Below are 15169 nucleotides of genomic sequence, written 5' to 3' on the forward strand. Positions count from 1 at the left end.
GAGTCAGTCACTTGTCAAACGTGATGTGGATAATTAAGCTCAGAGGCAGCCTTCCTCATGTGCCAGAACACTTAGGGTAGGGCTTGGGGGACAGGAGTCAAGTTAAATGGATCTTGAATAAAGAGAAGAAACTAGGAGGGGGACAAGTTGCGGATATATGGAGCTGTTTTGGTTTTTACCTCGTGATGAATCTTCTCAGGTAAGGTATTTTAGAAATTCAAAGCAGTGTAGCCACAAAATCTATTTCTTTCATTAACTTAACATTTTACTAGCAGAAAATTACTAAAACACTAATTTGATCTTATTTTCCAAAAAAGAAAAATCAAGGTCATTAGAAAGTCTTATTTTTTATTTATTACAAAAGCAAAGCTTCATTCACAATATGAACTGCATACTAGATATAGTTATTTCCGCATTAAACTGCTTTCCAGAATCCCTAAACAATATAGTGTATTTTACAACCATAATGCAAGTTATGTTTTGCATACAAAATATGTTCTTTACATCAAAGCACATGTTAACAAAAACAAGTTCTAGAAAGCATGTATCCTCTAAGACTAATGAAAACGTTTTTAGCAGGGAATTTTAACAAAAATTAACATTCATTTGATAAATATTTTGTAGAACTTGAAATGAGGATTTTATCTCTGAGTTATTTTTTGTAGTATTCCCCTTGTTCAGTTTTTGCAGAAGAATGGCAAACACTTATTTCTAAAATGAAATAGCCCTGGAAACACCCAGCGTAATTTTTTCAAAGTAAAAGTCTAGCCTTAACTTGAATTTCAAGAAGTTGTAGCTACATACTACACTAGTAAAATCTGAAATAAAATTATTCCCAGTTAATCTCTTCACAGTTTCTTAAAAAAATATTAGTGGAGATAAATTATCTACCAACTTTAAAAATCTAAACATATGTTCACTGAACAAAAATAAATTTAGTTTCAGAACATTGCCTGTTAACGGCAAAGTACTATAAATAGTGCATGTTAAACTCTTCCCAGCAACTCATTTCTATAAAATATTTGATTAAAAATAAAATGAGGGAAACATTCAATACAGAGGGGAAGACATGAACATCTTTCCAAATACAGAATTTAACTCACAGGAAATTTAAATAAAATCTAAATATTTTTAAAAATACAATACCAAAAAAGCCTCTAAGGTAGATTTGCCTCAAAAATTTTAGTGCATTTAGAATAACTGTAGCTTCTAAGCATCAACACCTTTGGGATATCAACTGTGCTTTTTAAGTCATAGCAAAATTATAATTTTACATTCTAGTATGTAATTATGAAAAAAATCTTTTCCATGTTTAAATTAAAATGCACCTTCACAACATCCATGTTCAGTTGTTAGAAAAAAATGCATTTGACTGAGAATATAGAGTTAATAAGCTGGTTTTAACAAGGGAGTTCTTTCTCTTTGTTTCATGAAAATTTTCATTTTCTGTTTTGGGGTACTGCTTTTATCTGAGGAATAAAATGGGAAAAAATCACCACAAAAGCTTCCAAATGACAACCTGTTTCTTTCTGGCAACTGATAAATACTAAAGCCAAGTTATACACTTGGAAACTACCGCAGTAAAAAGGGATCTGAGCAGGCAGTGATTTAAGCAACAATGTAACAGAATTGTAGAATTTTAAAGTACAAGATTTGACAAAGATTCCAGTTTGGAGAAACTGTCCTTGATGCTGCTCTTTAAACAATGCAGTAGCTTAGACTGGATGCTAAACTGCAAGAACTCATTACAGTGGCTTTTTAGCATCTGAAAGGGAAGGCAGAAGATCCATTAACTTGGCACCTGGGGTTTTTGTGGGTACATGCCACCAATATTTCCCTTTCATTTACTATTAGAGGTCTTTTTTGGTTAATAGGTGCTTAATATTCTCTTTAAGATGCCAATTAGAAGCACATTCAACATATGAACAAAATTAAAAACAGAATTTTTGCAAAGTACACAGAAAAGAAACCAAGTTAGTAACAATATATTTTATTGTTTGACCAAGCTCTCTTCAGAGTATGAGTTATTACACAATATAAAAAACAATAGCCTCCTATTCAAAATGAATTACTCTATACTTATTAAGTCTTATTTTTATAAACAAATTAAATGTCATATTTATATGCATTTTATAGTCATTTCCACACCTTTTTATCCTTTCTCACTAAAGCGATGATTTAGTTTCTACATAGTTTCGTCACTCTACATGAAGACTGATAAAACTGCAAATAAGAATTACAATTTGAATTCACAGAAAATATTTTAAACAGCTAATTCTGAAGAGGAGACAAGAATCCATTTTGGACATGTTCTCATTTTTGTAAATATGACTTCACTATCACATTTTCTCATGTGTTTCTATACCCACCTTTTCTTGGAAATTATGGGCAATAAATGGATAGAAGGAAGGAAAAGGAATCTTGAGAAATTTGTTTGGAGGCTGCATTTTAATTTTAAGGAGGACTTCACTTTACCTCTTTGGTCATCAACGGAATAGGAAGAATAAGAGATTCTCATTACAGTTATCCACCTCACCTAACAGTAATGATATCAGAATGAAGGATTTAAATGAAAGTCAAACTGAGAGGGGAAAAAGGCATCTAGCACTCTAGTGTATTTACCTGTGAAAATAAAAATCCAGTAGAAAACTGACGTGTGTTTAGAAATTGAATAAACAAGTCATTTTAAATATTAAAAGAGTTTTCAATTTCAAGTCTTAACTGTTTTACATTTCCCCTTGTGGAAAAAAGAAAAATTTGCTAAACCGAAATAGCTTTACTATTATCAGTTGAAATGAAACTACTGATTCAACTTAAGAAATGTGAACTAAATGGTATTTCAATTAACAGCAATTTTTAAGGCAATTTCTGTACTAAACACTGAAATGAGTAGTAATAAATTCCGTTAAAGAAAGTAATTTATTCTACCATTTTGAAATATGGCAGAAATAACATCCAGTTCAATGTATACTGAAACATCAAAAGTATGGATAAGCCTTTTGAAGTTTTTATGGACCATAAATGTGAGAAATTCAAATGAACATCTTGTAAGATTATGACTGCACTCCAATTATCCAATGTCGAAAGGAAAAGAAGAGACACCAATGTGTCTAACTGTTCTAATATATAAATGACCCTGACCAGATTTTTATGAAAAAAAAGGGAAAATTTTATTCCACTGTCAAATTTATATTCTATAAATATAATGTATAAGCCTTGAATTAGCAGACACTTCATTAGGGATGACCAAAACAAAGAACAAAAAAAACCAAACCATAAAACAGCAAAACTAAATAAAATATGACTATTTTCAATCAATGTTGGTTATGTTGCCCTCTTGCAAAATGACAAGCAAAATCATACTTGTTTTTACATTTGCATCCACATATATTACACTGAAAAGGATTTTCATACCCATGACATCCCATATGAATAGTGTAAAGGATGTTGTCTGCAAAGTACATATCACAGTGCTGGCAGTGGTGCAGAAGCTGAGGGTCCTGGACCGGCAGGGCTGGGGCTGGGGTGCTTGGCTGGCTGTTTCCTATGCTGGGAGTGCTCGTGTGAGCACTTGGCTCACTGCTTGGACCTGCCACTGGACTATAGTTCCTTTGACTATGGGATGGCCGAGGTTCTGGGCTTGTGGGAGAGGAGCTCTGAGGAATACTTGCTGATACCGCAGAAACTACTGCTTGGGTGGAGGGCTGCTGAATCATGAAAGGCTTTTCATCAGGGCAGGGAACTACATCAGGGGATGCAGGGTTTTGATTTTCAGGTGGCAAACTGGACAACTGCCCTGCTAGAGTAGAGAGCTGATTCAAAGGGTTATCAACCATGAGTTCCTGGGGGTCCCTTGGAAGGCCACCAGTTGGTGTGGTTTTTGCCATACTTTCATAGGAGTCAGTCTGGATATTTGGGATTTCGTGGGTAAAATCGTTAAGGTAGTCTGGTTTCTGAACCACCATGGAAGGTGGACTTAAGTTGATTAGTGCTCTTCTGCTATAGCCCAGATTGCTTGTTTTCTTCTGTAAAACCCCCCACATTTTCTTGCTGCTTAAGGAAGACCTAGTACCTTTAATTGGTACCATTTTATGCTTGCGCCTTCGGTGATGGGACAAGTTACTTCGATCACTGCAGCGGAAGGAACATAATTCGCATTTGTATGGTTTTTCTCCAGTATGGGAACGCATATGGGCTTCCAGATGACGCTCATAAGCAGATGCAAATGGACAAAGATGACATCGATGAGGTTTTTCACCTGTTTCAAAAGAAAAATGATGGAGAGACTACAAGAGTAGTTCATTTACAGAAAGTTTGCTTGTCCATTCATTGGACAACTGGAAATTGATCAAAAAGAAAAATGCTTTCAGAAAGTCATATTTGCATAGCATATGAGATTGTTAAAATTTGTAAACAAACCCACAAACTGAAATAAAACTTAAGAACTCATCAGCAACAACTTGAGATATGCATTGATGTTATATTAGTCAATACAGTATAAAAACTGTTACGGCTTCAAATGCATTTAGAGAGAAGAAACAGCACAACTGAAATATTTCTAGTAATAGTCTTACATAATAATGAGTTTATCAAAAGTATGTCTGAGTTATATGTTCATGTATACATTTATATACAAACACTCATAGCCACACACATACACACATATGCATACCCTTTCCTCACAGAAAAAAAAAAATACAAAAAAAGGTTTTTTTAAAAGTCCTTATATGAAATAGAAAGCTCAGAATTGAAATGGGCTTGCTAGTCTGAGTTATGCAAAGCATCCCTTCAAAATTGCTAGTGCTTCTCCTCCACCTTCCTACTCTTCAGCTGCCAGAAGGAATAATTATAGTTAATGTTGTTAACTAAAGACTGCCCAATTATGTGAAATAAACATTTGGAATATGAGATGTAGAGTCATTCATCTAATAAGTATGTGTCACATGCCCTCCTAGGTTCCGGTGGTACAAAGATGGTCTTGTCACAATCCCTGTCCTCAAGAGGCTCTCAGGCCACGATGATGTGATGAATGAGCACAGGATGCATGAAGCACACAGGAAGGACGTCTGACCTGGTCTTGGGCAGGGGCAGATGTAGTTGGGAAAGTTTCTCAGAAGGGACAGCTAAAGTGAGATCTGGGATTAGCAGTACCATCTGCAACTGTATGCTTTCTGAAACTTTTCCCCCTTTCGGCAACTGGGCAACTGAAATGTAATAGGATAAAGATTAAAACATTTTATCACATCGCAGTGCTTTAGCATTATTCCTTCCCAATCTGAGAGGCAGGCAGATGTTGAGAGATTATTTGTATCAAGAGGGAAACATGGCTAAGGAAGGAGAGGATCTACAAAGGGCTTCACTTCTGACCTGTTTGTATGTTGTTATGTTGTTGCTTTGTAAAAATGGAGTAACTTTCCCATTTATTCGAACTTTACGTAAACCTTCATTTTTGAATATTAAAACTATATCTATGACAAACTAACCTGCCCCCCTTGGCCCCTCTCCTACCCTCACAGAAATGCTTTTTCCAGCTGTCTTTCCATTACCTGTGTGGATTCTGATGTGTTCAATAAGCCGGGCTGTTCCTTTGCTGGCATAGTTGCAGTACCGACACTTGAGCTTCCCATCAAAGGTCCTTTCAAACCCGTCTACTAACATTCCTGAGTTTTCATCCAGGGAAACTTCAACAGATGGGTGATCAAGTCCATTTTGATCACCATCTGTTCCAGCTATAAACAAAGTACAGCAAAAGAAATTATGCATCTCAGAATCAACTCAATTTAGCATTTCAGTTTTAAGTGGCTGAAAAATCTTATAAATTGACAGTTCACTTCCCACAAAAGTTAAATCCATTTTATAACAGACTTTCTGAACTGAGGCTAATTTTATACAAAAACAGTAATACATTCTGTTATTATATTCTGAGAACCTTTGGGGGATCTCAAATTATTTACACAAGGCCAGTGCGGTGGCTCATACCTGTAATCCCAGAACTTTGGGAGGCAGAGGTGGGGGGATAGCTTGAGGCCAGGAGTTACAGACCAGCCTAGCCAACATGGCAAAACCCTGTCTCTACTTAAAAGAAAAAAAAAAAATTAGCTGGGCATGGCAGTGCGCACCTGCAGTCCCAGCTACTCAGGAGGCTGAGACATGAGAATCACTGGAATCCAGGAGGCAGAGGTTGCAGTGAACCAAGATTGCGCCACTGTACTCCAGTCTGGGCGACAGAGCAAGACTCTGTCTCAAAAAAAAGAAAACAAAATTACTTACACACACATTGTATTGGTCCTTAACATGTTTTTGAAGAGAACAGGTGAGGAGGAAGGGGAATAAAGAGATTCACTGGAGAGTGATGGCACAGTTATACACAGGTGTTTAGCACCCTGGCTATTTCTACAACTGTAACTGGCAAAGAATCTCCAAAACCCTAACTCTATTTTAGTCTGAAGCGGTGAATAAGTTTACCACATCTCACTGTTTATACGAGCATTCTAGATCTCCATTCCATCTAGGATCTTAAAATTCTAATTAAGCACATAAAGGAAACTACCATCCCTGATACCTCTGAAGGTTAGGGTTTTAAGAATCTGAGAGATAAAAGATGTTTGGCTGTTTGCTTTCAAGGTAATCTGACTACTTTTTTGTAGAAAGAAACTGAAGAGACCTGGTGCTCACAATCAGGAAAATCAGCAAATGGCTGGGACTACAACCCTGGTCTCTTGAATCCTATCTGGAAGTCTGGGTGTTAGGAAGGAAATTTCCATTCCTACAGCTTCAAAGGAAAAGGTCTACTACATCTCAGGAGGTAACAGTGCTGGCATGCACAGTTCAAGCCCCCTGCTTCACTGGTTCCTCACTCCTCACTAGGAGAAGTAATTCTGCTGGTTGAGACAAGACCAATATACAAGAGGGCAACACTGCATTAGAGGGACAAGGCTCAGTGTCTTCCTCTCTCCCACTGCTTTCCCAAGCCAGTCACTATCACATTTTAATGTGTATATGAATTACTTGGAGGATCTTATGAAAACACAGATTATAATTCAGTAGATCTGGGGTGGTGTCTGGTGTTTGGTATTTCTAACAAGCTCCCAGGTGATGCCTGGTCCCTGCTGCCAGTCCCTGGATTATAAGGCCCTACCCAGACTATCTAGGTCAGGCGGTCAGCAAACTTTTTCTATAGGCATGAGATAGTAAATATTTCAGGGTTTGTGGGCCATATGGTCTCTAACACAACTACTCAACTCTGCTGTTTTAGCACAACAAACAAAAAAAGCTATAGAAAATATGTAAACAAATGAGCATATCTGTGTTCCAATTAAATTTTATGTGTACTCAAGTTTGAAATTCACAGAATTTTAATATATCATTACATTATTCTTCTTTTGACACTTTTAAAACCATCTTTAAAAGTAAAAACCATTCTCAGCTTGCAGGCCTTACAAAAACAGCAGTCCAGATGGGGGCCCACAGGCTATAGTTTGCTGATCTCCGAGCTAGGTTAGGAATAAATTCCAGTTTTTTGTGGCAAGCAAATTAGACAAAATTTACCTCTAGCAAGCTCAAGGAGGTTACCACTTTCTCTATTTTCGTTTTCTCTTCTTGGATAGGTAAATATGGTCAGCTCTTTCTTCATTTTAAGAGAGAAGAAACTGAAACCCCTATTTTGGTCTCAGGTCGAATCCAGATTTCCTGATGGCCTAATCGTTTGTATAGTGAAGCTGATGTTCCAGTCCCCTTTGGGTTCCTTGTGTCTAATGCTAGCTCATAAAAACTGCAGGACAGGAAGGGTATTTGGAGCCCCTAACCTTCCAACAAGGCCATAATGCATCTCCAGACCATGTTAAGCACTCTCCAGAAGAAGTCTGATATGTTTTAAAAAGGGGGGAAAATGCCCTGTATCTTTCTAGAAAAAAAACAGAATGATTCACATTAATGCGCAGTGGCCTTCACAGTAACAGCTACACACAATCATAGTAGTGTATAAAAAGTGAATTATTTAGTAGTAGTAAAATGAGTCTACCTCCCTGAAGAGCCTCTGCTTCTTTGTCCCCACTAACTGATCCAGAAATCATGTTCACATGATGGGTCTGCTGAGTCAGGTATTCCTGAAAATCTTTCACGAAGTCCAAAGGCTCTGGTTTTTTTTCACCCATCTTTGCTTTTTTAACGTTTACAGTCTGTTATACCTAGAAAACAAAACTGAAATAATTTTACACTATTTAGGGAGATCTAGTACATAGTAAACAAATGACAAAGACTATTTTGTGCAAGACACTATACAAAGCAAGAGAAAACACAGTGCCAGCCTTTTAGTATCTTATAATCTTCCTGGTGAACTAAAGACGACATACACAAAATGGCAAAAAATCAATATATTTAATAATTAAATATAAATAGGGATTCAAACAGTCATAGAGGATGGGAAGAAATTTCAAAGGCAGAAAAAAAAAACAAGTTCAGATTAGATTAAAGAAATAAGAACTCAAGCAGAAATCATCGATGAAGAAGACAATAAAGAAACCAAGCAGGCCAGAGACCAACATAGGGAGAACTTGTCCCTACAAAAAAAAAATGTTTTTAATTAGCTGGGTGTGGTGGCACATGCCGACGGTTCCAGCTTCAAAGGAAAAGTCTACTCCATCTCAGGAGGCTAACAGTGCTGACACGCACAATTCAAGCCCCCTGCTTCACCGGTTCCTCACTCCTCACTAGAAGTGAGGAGGCTGAGGTAGGAGAATTGCTTGGGTCTGAGTGGTCGAGGCTGCCGTGAGCCGTGATCGCACCACTGGACTCCATCCTGGTGGACAGAATGAGACCATTTTCTGGATGATGGACATGTTGCTTATCTGTGCTATTCCTATGCAGTTGCTACTAGCCACATATAGCTACTGAGGCACTTGAAATTTGGCTAATACAAATGACCTGAGTTTTTAATTTTATTAATTTAAACAGAAATAGCTGCATGCTGCTAGTGACTACCAGCAAAGGCTCTTAGACATAGTGTTCACATGAATGAGTAGTCTGCAAATAAGTGGTCTAGAACTAGGGGTTGCAGAGTTTTTATGCAGGGCCAGATAGTAAATATTTTAGGCTTTGCAAGCCATGCTCATCTTTGCTGCAATTACTCAACTGTCACTGTAAGCAGCCACGGACAACAGACAGACACAGACAATATGTAAACAAATGGGTGGGGCTATGTTCCGATTAAGCTTTATAAAAACAGGCATTGAGCCAGATTTGGCCTACAGGTTTTAGCTTCCCAACCCCCGCTCTAGAATATCCAAATCACCACTTCTACTACCTATTATCCTATCCACTCCAAGACTAGGAAAAAAAAGAAAAAGAAAAAGAAAATCCCTGACGCTAGTGTAGAAAGGGAAAGTCTCTTGTGGGTTCTGCAATCACAAGCTGGTCTTCACCAGGTTTATGGCCCAAATTCACCAATAAAATAGCCAAAAAGTTTTCTAGTAAGAATAAGATGAGGAAGCCTAGCACCTGGGAGACAAAAAGTCTTTTCTTCCAGTAAAAACAATTTTTATGCAAATAAGTACAATTCTCTGGTAAATATACCTTATGATAAAATATTCTTTTTCTAAACTCAAACTATTTAACGAATAATTTTCCATCTAAAAAAGCTTCCGTCTTTAGGAGCCAGTGGTAGGCATCAAAAAATTACTCACTTTCAACACATATGCTTAACTTTTTCTTGAAGTCTCATACATATACAGAAAAGTACATAAATTATAAGAGCAGAACTCAATGAATTGTCACAAAATGAACACATTCATAAAATCAGCAACACAATCAAGAAACAGAAGGCTGCCGGCATCCCAGAAGCCCCCCTCGTGTACCCTTCCAAAGCTAGGACCCTCTGCCCTGACAAGGGTTACAGCCATCCTGACTTCTGACTCTGTAGATTAGTTTTGTCTGTTCTTCAACTTTATGTAAATGGCATCACACACTATGAACCTTTGTCTGATTTCTGTCACTCAACATTATAATTGTAAGATTCATCCATACTGCTGCATGCAACTGAAGTTTGCTCAGATTTACTGCTGGAGTCTGTTGTATGACCGTGCCACAACTAATTGATCTCTCATACTGTTTTTAGATCATCTGGGTAATTTCCAGTAATTGGCTGCTGTGAATAAAGTTTCCATGAACATATTACTACATGTTTTTTGATTACATACATATTTCTGTTCATTGTATAGGAGTGAAACTGCTGGATCAAAGGTATGCATATATTCAGTTTTAGATAATGCCAAATAGGTTTTCAAAGTGATTATAGCAATTTACACTCCCACTAGCAGTAAACAAGAGTTCTGCTGCTCCCCATCCTTGACAATACTTGGGCATTTTTTGCCTTTTTCATTTTAGCCGTTCTGGTGGGTGTCTGGTGGTATCACATTAGTTTTAATTTAGATTCCTTGATGGCTAATGAAGATGTAAACTTTTTAATATATGCTAATTAACCACTTAGATACCCTCTGTTGTATAATGTCTGCTCATATCTTTTGCTTATTTTTCTATTGTGTTGTCTTTTTCTAATATGGAAGAACGCTTTATGAGTCCTTTATTAGGATATGTGCATCTTATTTATTAGGATATGTGCATCTTAAGTATCTTCTCCCACTGTGGTTGCCTTTTCATTTTCTTTTCTTTTTTTTTTTTTGAGACGGAGTCTGGCTCTGTTGCCCATGCTGGAGTGCAGTGGCACGATCTCTGCTCACTGCAAGCTCCACCTCCCAGGTTCACGCCATTCTCCTGCCTCACCCTCCCAAGTAGCTGGGACTGCAGGCGCCCGCCACCATGCCAGGCTGATTTTTTTGTATTTTTAGTAGAGACGGGGTTTCAGCGTGTTAGCCAGGAGAGTGTTGATCTCCTGACCTCGTGATCCGCCCGCCTCAGCCTCCTGAAGTGCTGGGATTACAGACGTGAGCCACTGCGCCCAGCCTTCACTTTTTTTTTTTTTTTTTTTTTGAGACGGAGTCTGGCTCTGTTGCCCATGCTGGAGTGCAGTGGCACGATCTCTGCTCACTGCAAGCTCCACCTCCCAGGTTCACGCCATTCTCCTGCCTCACCCTCCCAAGTAGCTGGGACTGCAGGCGCCCGCCACCATGCCAGGCTGATTTTTTTGTATTTTTAGTAGAGACGGGGTTTCAGCGTGTTAGCCAGGAGAGTGTTGATCTCCTGACCTCGTGATCCGCCCGCCTCAGCCTCCCAAAGTGCTGGGATTACAGACGTGAGCCACTGCGCCCAGCCTTCACTTTTTTTTTTTTTTTTTTTTGAGACGGAGTCTGGCTTTGTGGCCCAGGCTGGAGTGCAGTGGCCGGATCTCAGCTCACTGCAAGCTCCGCCTCCCAGGTTTACGCCATTCTCCTGCCTCAGCCTCCCGAGTAGCTGGGACTACAGGCGCCCACCACCTCGTCCGGCTAGTTTTTTGTATTTTTTTAGTAGAGACGAGGTTTCACCGGGTTAGCCAGGATGGTCTCGATCTCCTGACCTCGTGATCCGCCCGTCTTGGCCTCCCAAAGTGCTGGGATTACAGGCTTGAGCCACTGCGCCCAGCAGCCTTCACTTTCTTAATGGTAATTTTTGATGGACAGAAGCTCTTAATATAGTACAATTTACCCATTTTTATCTTTTACATTCAGAGTTGTTTGTGTCCTAGTTAATAAATCCTTGCCTACATCTTACTTGAAGATGTTCTCCTACACTTCCTTCTAAATGCTTTTTATTTTACCTTTCATATTTTTATCTGGACTTGAGTTTTGTGTATGGTGGGAGGTAAGAGTCAAAGCATACTTTTTTCCAAAGAGATATCCAACTGTCCCAGCAATGTGTACCTACTAGATCGGCCTTTCTCTACTAAGCTCCAATGTCTCCTTTTTAAATCAGATGGTTACATGTATGTGGCTCTGCTTCTGGACTCTCTCTTCTGTTCCACTAGCCTATCTGTCCTTGCAGCCACACCAGACAGTCTTAGTAAGAAGTCTTTTGCTATCACAGAAATTTAAGTCCCCCAGCTTTGTTTTTCTTCTTCAAGAATAGACTGTCACTGGTCCTTTTCCGCCTGTTTTTAAACCGGGGAACTGTAGGGTTGAGGAATGAGGGGTTCCACAAAAGCAGATTTTCCAATTTACAAAAATATGACCAACTTTTTAAGAATCAAAACTACTTTGACTTAACTAGAAATCGACTGGAAATAGACCAAGATTTGACATACCACTAATATGAATTACTGTACTTTTACAACCACTCAGTAACACAGGGCTGTTTTTGTTTTCCCTGTTTTCTGGCTTCAGACTGATAAATCTTATTTTCATACCTCTTGTCTTCTTCTTTCTTCACATTTAGTCTGTTCTTTATTCCAAACAAATTTAGCCAAATAAGGACTTACGGGTAACTGAATTCTCACTTTTCTTAATTCAATACTTGTGAATCGTTCCTTTCTTCCCTTTTTAGAAGCTATGGTAGCTCCAGGAGCTTTTAAAAATTATCAGTGGCCGGGCACGGTGGCTCACGCCTGTAATCCCAGCACTTTGGGAGGCCAAGGCGGGTGGATCACAAGGTCAAGAGACCAAGACCATCCTGGCCAACATGGTGAAACCCCATCTATACTAAAAATACCAAAATAATTAGCCGGGCATAGTGGCGGGCGCCTGTATTCCCTGCTTCTCAGGAGGCTGAGGTACAAGAATCGCTTGAACCGGGGAGGCAGAGGTTGCAGTAAGCTGAGATCACACCACTGCACTCCAGCCTGGTGACAGAGCAAGACTCTGTCAAAAAAAAAAAATTATTACTGCCAGGCACGGTGGCTTATGCCTATAATCCCAGCATAATCCCAGCACTTTGGGAGGCTGAGGCAGGCAGATCAGAAGGTCAAGAGTTTGAGACCAGCCTGGCCAGCATGATGAAACCCCATCTCTACTAAAAATACAAAAAAATTAGCCAGACACAGTGGCAGGCACCTGAAATCCCAGCTACTTGGGAGGCTGAGGCAGGAGAACTGTTTGAACCCAGGAGGCGGAGGCTGCAGTGAGCTGAGATTGTGCCACTGCACTCCAGCCTGGGAGACAGAGCGCGACTCCGTCTCAAAAAAAAAAAAAAAAAAAAAAAAAATTACTACCCCTTTTCAGGTAGAAAAGTCTGTTTTTTAGAAAACTGTCTAGAAAGTTGAGGCTACTGAAAGTTTATCCTCTGGACAAATAGAATATAGACGACTCTCTATATCCAAAGGTTCTGTTATCTGTTGATTCAACCAACTGCAAAACAAAATTATTTGGAAAAACTGGATGGTTGCATCTATAGTGAACATGTACAGACTTTTTTTTTCTTTTTTTCTTTTTCTTATTTTTTGAGATACAGCTTCGTTCTTATTGCCCAGGCTGGAGTGCAATGGCGCGATCTCGGCTCACTGCAACCTCTGCCTCCCAGGTTCAAGCAATTCTCCTGCCTCAGCCTCCAGAGTAGCTGGGATTACAGGTGCCCACTACTACATGCAGCTGATTTTTTGTACTTTTAGTAGAGACGGGGTTTCACCAGACTTTTGGGGAGGTCATAATTCCCTAAACAATACAGTATAACTATTTACATAGCATTTACACTGTATTAGGTATTATAAATAATCTAGAGCTTCAAGTACACAAAAGGATGAGACTGTGAGTTATATGCAAATACTAAGCCATTTTATATAAAGAACTGGAGCACCCATAAATTTGGTATCTACAGGGGTCCTGGAACTAGTACCTACTGGATACGGAGGTAGAACCATATTTTGGTATGAGGTCAAACTCACTAGCTTTAAGACTGAACAGGGAGGGACCTCTCTCAGCCTTAGTTTCCTATTTCGTAAAATGGAATCATAATCCAACTTGCAGTACTATCTTAAGTTTTATAGGTAAGTATACATAAAGTATATTGTGACATGTATTGCATATGGTAGGCTATCAGAAAATGGTAGCCATTTTTCTAATAATTATTTTTGTAGCAAAAAAACAAAATGGTTATAACTTGGATTTTAAAATTCTCACCACCCCTGATTCAGTTATTTGCCTTTTTCCATCGGTTCATCAATGTGGTTGGAGAATATACTGAACATCTATTTGTTTCTTAGTTACAATGAAACAAAGATGTTCCACCTTAGTCTCAAGTAATCCCAATTTGCAATTTTTCAGATCACTTTGCAATTTCTCAAACTCATCTCTGCTTATTTTACTTATAGGCCACCTCTTTAAATCACTTGGTTTAGTCTGGCTCAATTTTCTGAATCTTAAGGATTACTGTTGGCTTTTGAACACATTTGTTTCAGTTGTTTTCTTCCCCATCTTATCACGTTTATTTGAACTAGTTCTCAGTTTCTTTATCATTGTGTTACTATTTGTTTTGCGACTACAGTTGATTGTGCTGATTATCTGTCCTTTAAGTTTGCTCTTGGTGGGAAAATGTAAACTAGTCAGCTCCAATGAAAAAGACTATCAAGAATAAGATCTGGGAAAATACTTTTTTAATTTGTAAAAGCTGTGTAGCCCTATAGATTGTCTGTGTTCTAATTATAAAAGCTGTAATTAAGAAAGAAATCCCAGTATTTACATTGTAACTTAGCATCACTTCTTGCCAATCAGTTCACATGAAAACTAATACATTTCCCCTGGAAAATGTCTGAATGTACTTTGACAGGCTTCTGGAAGCAAGATAATCCTTACCAAATCTTGATTAGAAAGCATAACATTGCTACAGTACAACATGTGACAGTGCAGTAAAAACACACAAGACTGCCAGAAAGCCAGCAGAAGAAAATGATATTTTTATACATGCATCTCAAGTTTAAGAACACAAATGAGCCTAATTACAGAGGACGGCTGGCATATTTTGACAGTCTTGGCTATTATCACATTGTCACATTATAAACTTCACTGTGTTCCCTGCCATAAATTGTGTGCCGCTTTTCAACCAAAATGCATGATAAACTTAAAAAAAAAAAGAATGACTCTGAAATGAGAAGATAACATTGTAACATTGCAAACATGAAGAAAAACTCTTCTTAAAGTAGAATTTTAAATATATTAGTATGCTTTATAACCTTAAATGTCCTGTCATGATTTAAAAATTAAGTGTCATTTCATCCCTAAGCATTTTTGTGCCCACTTGACCTGTATGGCCTCTA

The 15169-nt window shown here is 38.4% G+C and overlaps 1 protein-coding gene across 5 annotated transcripts in view; it reads right to left on the reverse strand.

Annotated features, from left to right (window-relative positions):
* Positions 1–328: 328 nt before the first annotated feature.
* IKZF5 (IKAROS family zinc finger 5 (Pegasus)) overlaps positions 329–15169 on the reverse strand; it is a 30336-nt gene continuing 15495 nt past the window's right edge. For 4 of the 5 annotated variants that reach the window (XM_011986407.1, XM_011986405.1, XM_011986402.1 and 1 more), the window contains 3 exons: positions 8021–8199; positions 5547–5729; positions 329–4258 (listed from right to left, as the gene is read on the reverse strand). In XM_011986407.1, coding sequence (XP_011841797.1) covers positions 3315–4258; positions 5547–5729; positions 8021–8153 — 1260 coding nt within the window. In that variant the 5' untranslated portion in view covers positions 8154–8199 and the 3' untranslated portion in view covers positions 329–3314. The remainder of the gene's footprint in view (positions 4259–5546; positions 5730–8020; positions 8200–15169) is intronic. The other variant, XM_011986406.1, reaches the window with a different exon arrangement.

Source organism: Mandrillus leucophaeus, unplaced genomic scaffold (assembly GCF_000951045.1).
Source record: "Mandrillus leucophaeus isolate KB7577 unplaced genomic scaffold, Mleu.le_1.0 Scaffold299, whole genome shotgun sequence".
NCBI lineage: Eukaryota > Metazoa > Chordata > Mammalia > Primates > Cercopithecidae > Mandrillus > Mandrillus leucophaeus.